Source organism: Gekko japonicus, unplaced genomic scaffold, assembly GCF_001447785.1.
Source record: "Gekko japonicus isolate JY-2015 unplaced genomic scaffold, Gekko_japonicus_V1.1 scaffold19, whole genome shotgun sequence".
NCBI lineage: Eukaryota > Metazoa > Chordata > Lepidosauria > Squamata > Gekkonidae > Gekko > Gekko japonicus.
The window spans coordinates 2,440,782-2,442,352 of NW_015164664.1; the positions used below are offsets into that span (position 1 = coordinate 2,440,782).

General features: G+C 53.0%; 1 protein-coding gene across 1 annotated transcript; it reads left to right on the plus strand.

The window, feature by feature from the left end:
• The first annotated feature begins 838 nt into the window (after window positions 1-838).
• On the plus strand, window positions 839-1,531 carry CLDN2 (claudin 2). Its single transcript, XM_015409005.1, has one exon. It carries the CDS (start codon window positions 839-841, stop codon window positions 1,529-1,531), a length of 693 nt encoding a protein of 230 aa, XP_015264491.1.
• Window positions 1,532-1,571: the final 40 nt, after the last annotated feature.

Consider the following 1,571-nt stretch of genomic DNA (forward strand, 5'->3'; position numbering starts at 1 on the left):
GAAATGACCCGTGTGTCAATGGAGACTTTAAGACAAACTCTGCCAATGTTTCACCGGATACACATCAGTACACTTGTCCCAGTGTGTCATGCAAAGGTAATCCCCATATCAATAATGCGCAGAGTTCTGTATACTCTGGCAATGGTGTTACCCTGTGGAGCCAGAGCATGAGAGTTGGTATTCTGCTGGCCAGAGATGATCTGGCATTGGGTGTGCATTGGAAAGCAATATGCAATGACTCAATAAGTACAGCTGAAGGGTTTCGATTCTTCTCCTGCACTGGCGGGAAAGTTGCAGGAAAAGCAAAGCCAATGTTATAGGCTGGTTTTATGCCCAACGAGAGAGCTCCCCCCTCCCAGCTGCTGTCAAAGGGCTAAGTACAGATGAGGAAAGTGGGGAGCTTTGTGCCTGGCTTCCTTTGCATCGCTTATGATTAAAAGACAACCAGGAAACTGCCATTCCTTTGCTCCCTTTGCCCCATTTATTAATATGAGTGGGTTTCCTGACTTTTTGAAGTGTAATTTCTACAGATAGCGGGATGAAAGGGCGCTCTGCGTTTTTCAGAAGTCACTGGTCAATCATTAATCCACTGCGGTTTTCCCCCTTATCACCCAGATAACCTTTTCTCCTCCTCACTCCAACCCACACGAAGACCAGCCTACAAGGACCTGGAATCCGGGACGGAGATAGACAGGAGCAGATAGGAAGAAGAGGCTGCACCCCAGGGTCGCTCATCACGCGATGGGAAACTAGAGGAGCAGAGAGATGAGCGGGGGGAGAAGAACGGCAAGCCGCCGATGAGAGACCAGAAGCCAAAAGAGAACAAGAAACAGCAGGCATGATCTCAGTTGGCCTCCAGCTTGTGGGGTACGTCCTTGGGCTCTTTGGCTTGTTGGGTGCCTTGATAGCCATGCTCCTGCCCAACTGGAGAACCAACTCCTACATCGGCTCAAGCATCGTTACTGCGGTTGGCTTCTCCAAGGGACTCTGGATGGAGTGTGCAACCCACAGCACGGGCATCACCCAATGCGACATCTACAGCTCTCTGCTCAGCTTGCCCACTGACCTCCAGGTGGCCCAGGCACTGATGGTCACCTCCACTGCCGTCTCCTCGCTGGCATCTGTCGTCTGTGTCGTGGGGATGAGATGCACCATCTTCTCCCAGGGCTCCCCTGCCAAGGACTGGATAGCTGTGTTTGGAGGGGCGGCCTTTGTGGTTGGGGGACTGCTCTGCTTCATCCCCGTGGTGTGGAACATCCACACGATCCTCCGTGACTTCTACAACCCCATTGTCCCTGACAGCATGAAGTTTGAGATTGGGGAAGCTCTCTACCTAGGCATCCTCTCCTCCCTGACCTCCCTCATTGGCGGCTTCATCCTCTGTGCCTCCTGCCCCCCTCGGGAAACACATGCACCCTATTACAGCCCTTACCGTGCTAGAACCTTGGGCAGCAGGAACCCACCACCCCCCGACATGACTCAAAAGACCAAGAGCGAGTTCAATGCTTATAACCTGACTGGCTACGTGTAACAGCGACTGGACTCGGCAGCCAGGGGTGCCCAGGCAGTGT

Excerpts from the sequence above, each read along its gene's own strand:
- CLDN2 (XM_015409005.1), top strand. The coding sequence starts at position 839 with ATGATCTCAGTTGGCCTCCAGCTTGTGGGGTACGTCCTTGGGCTCTTT.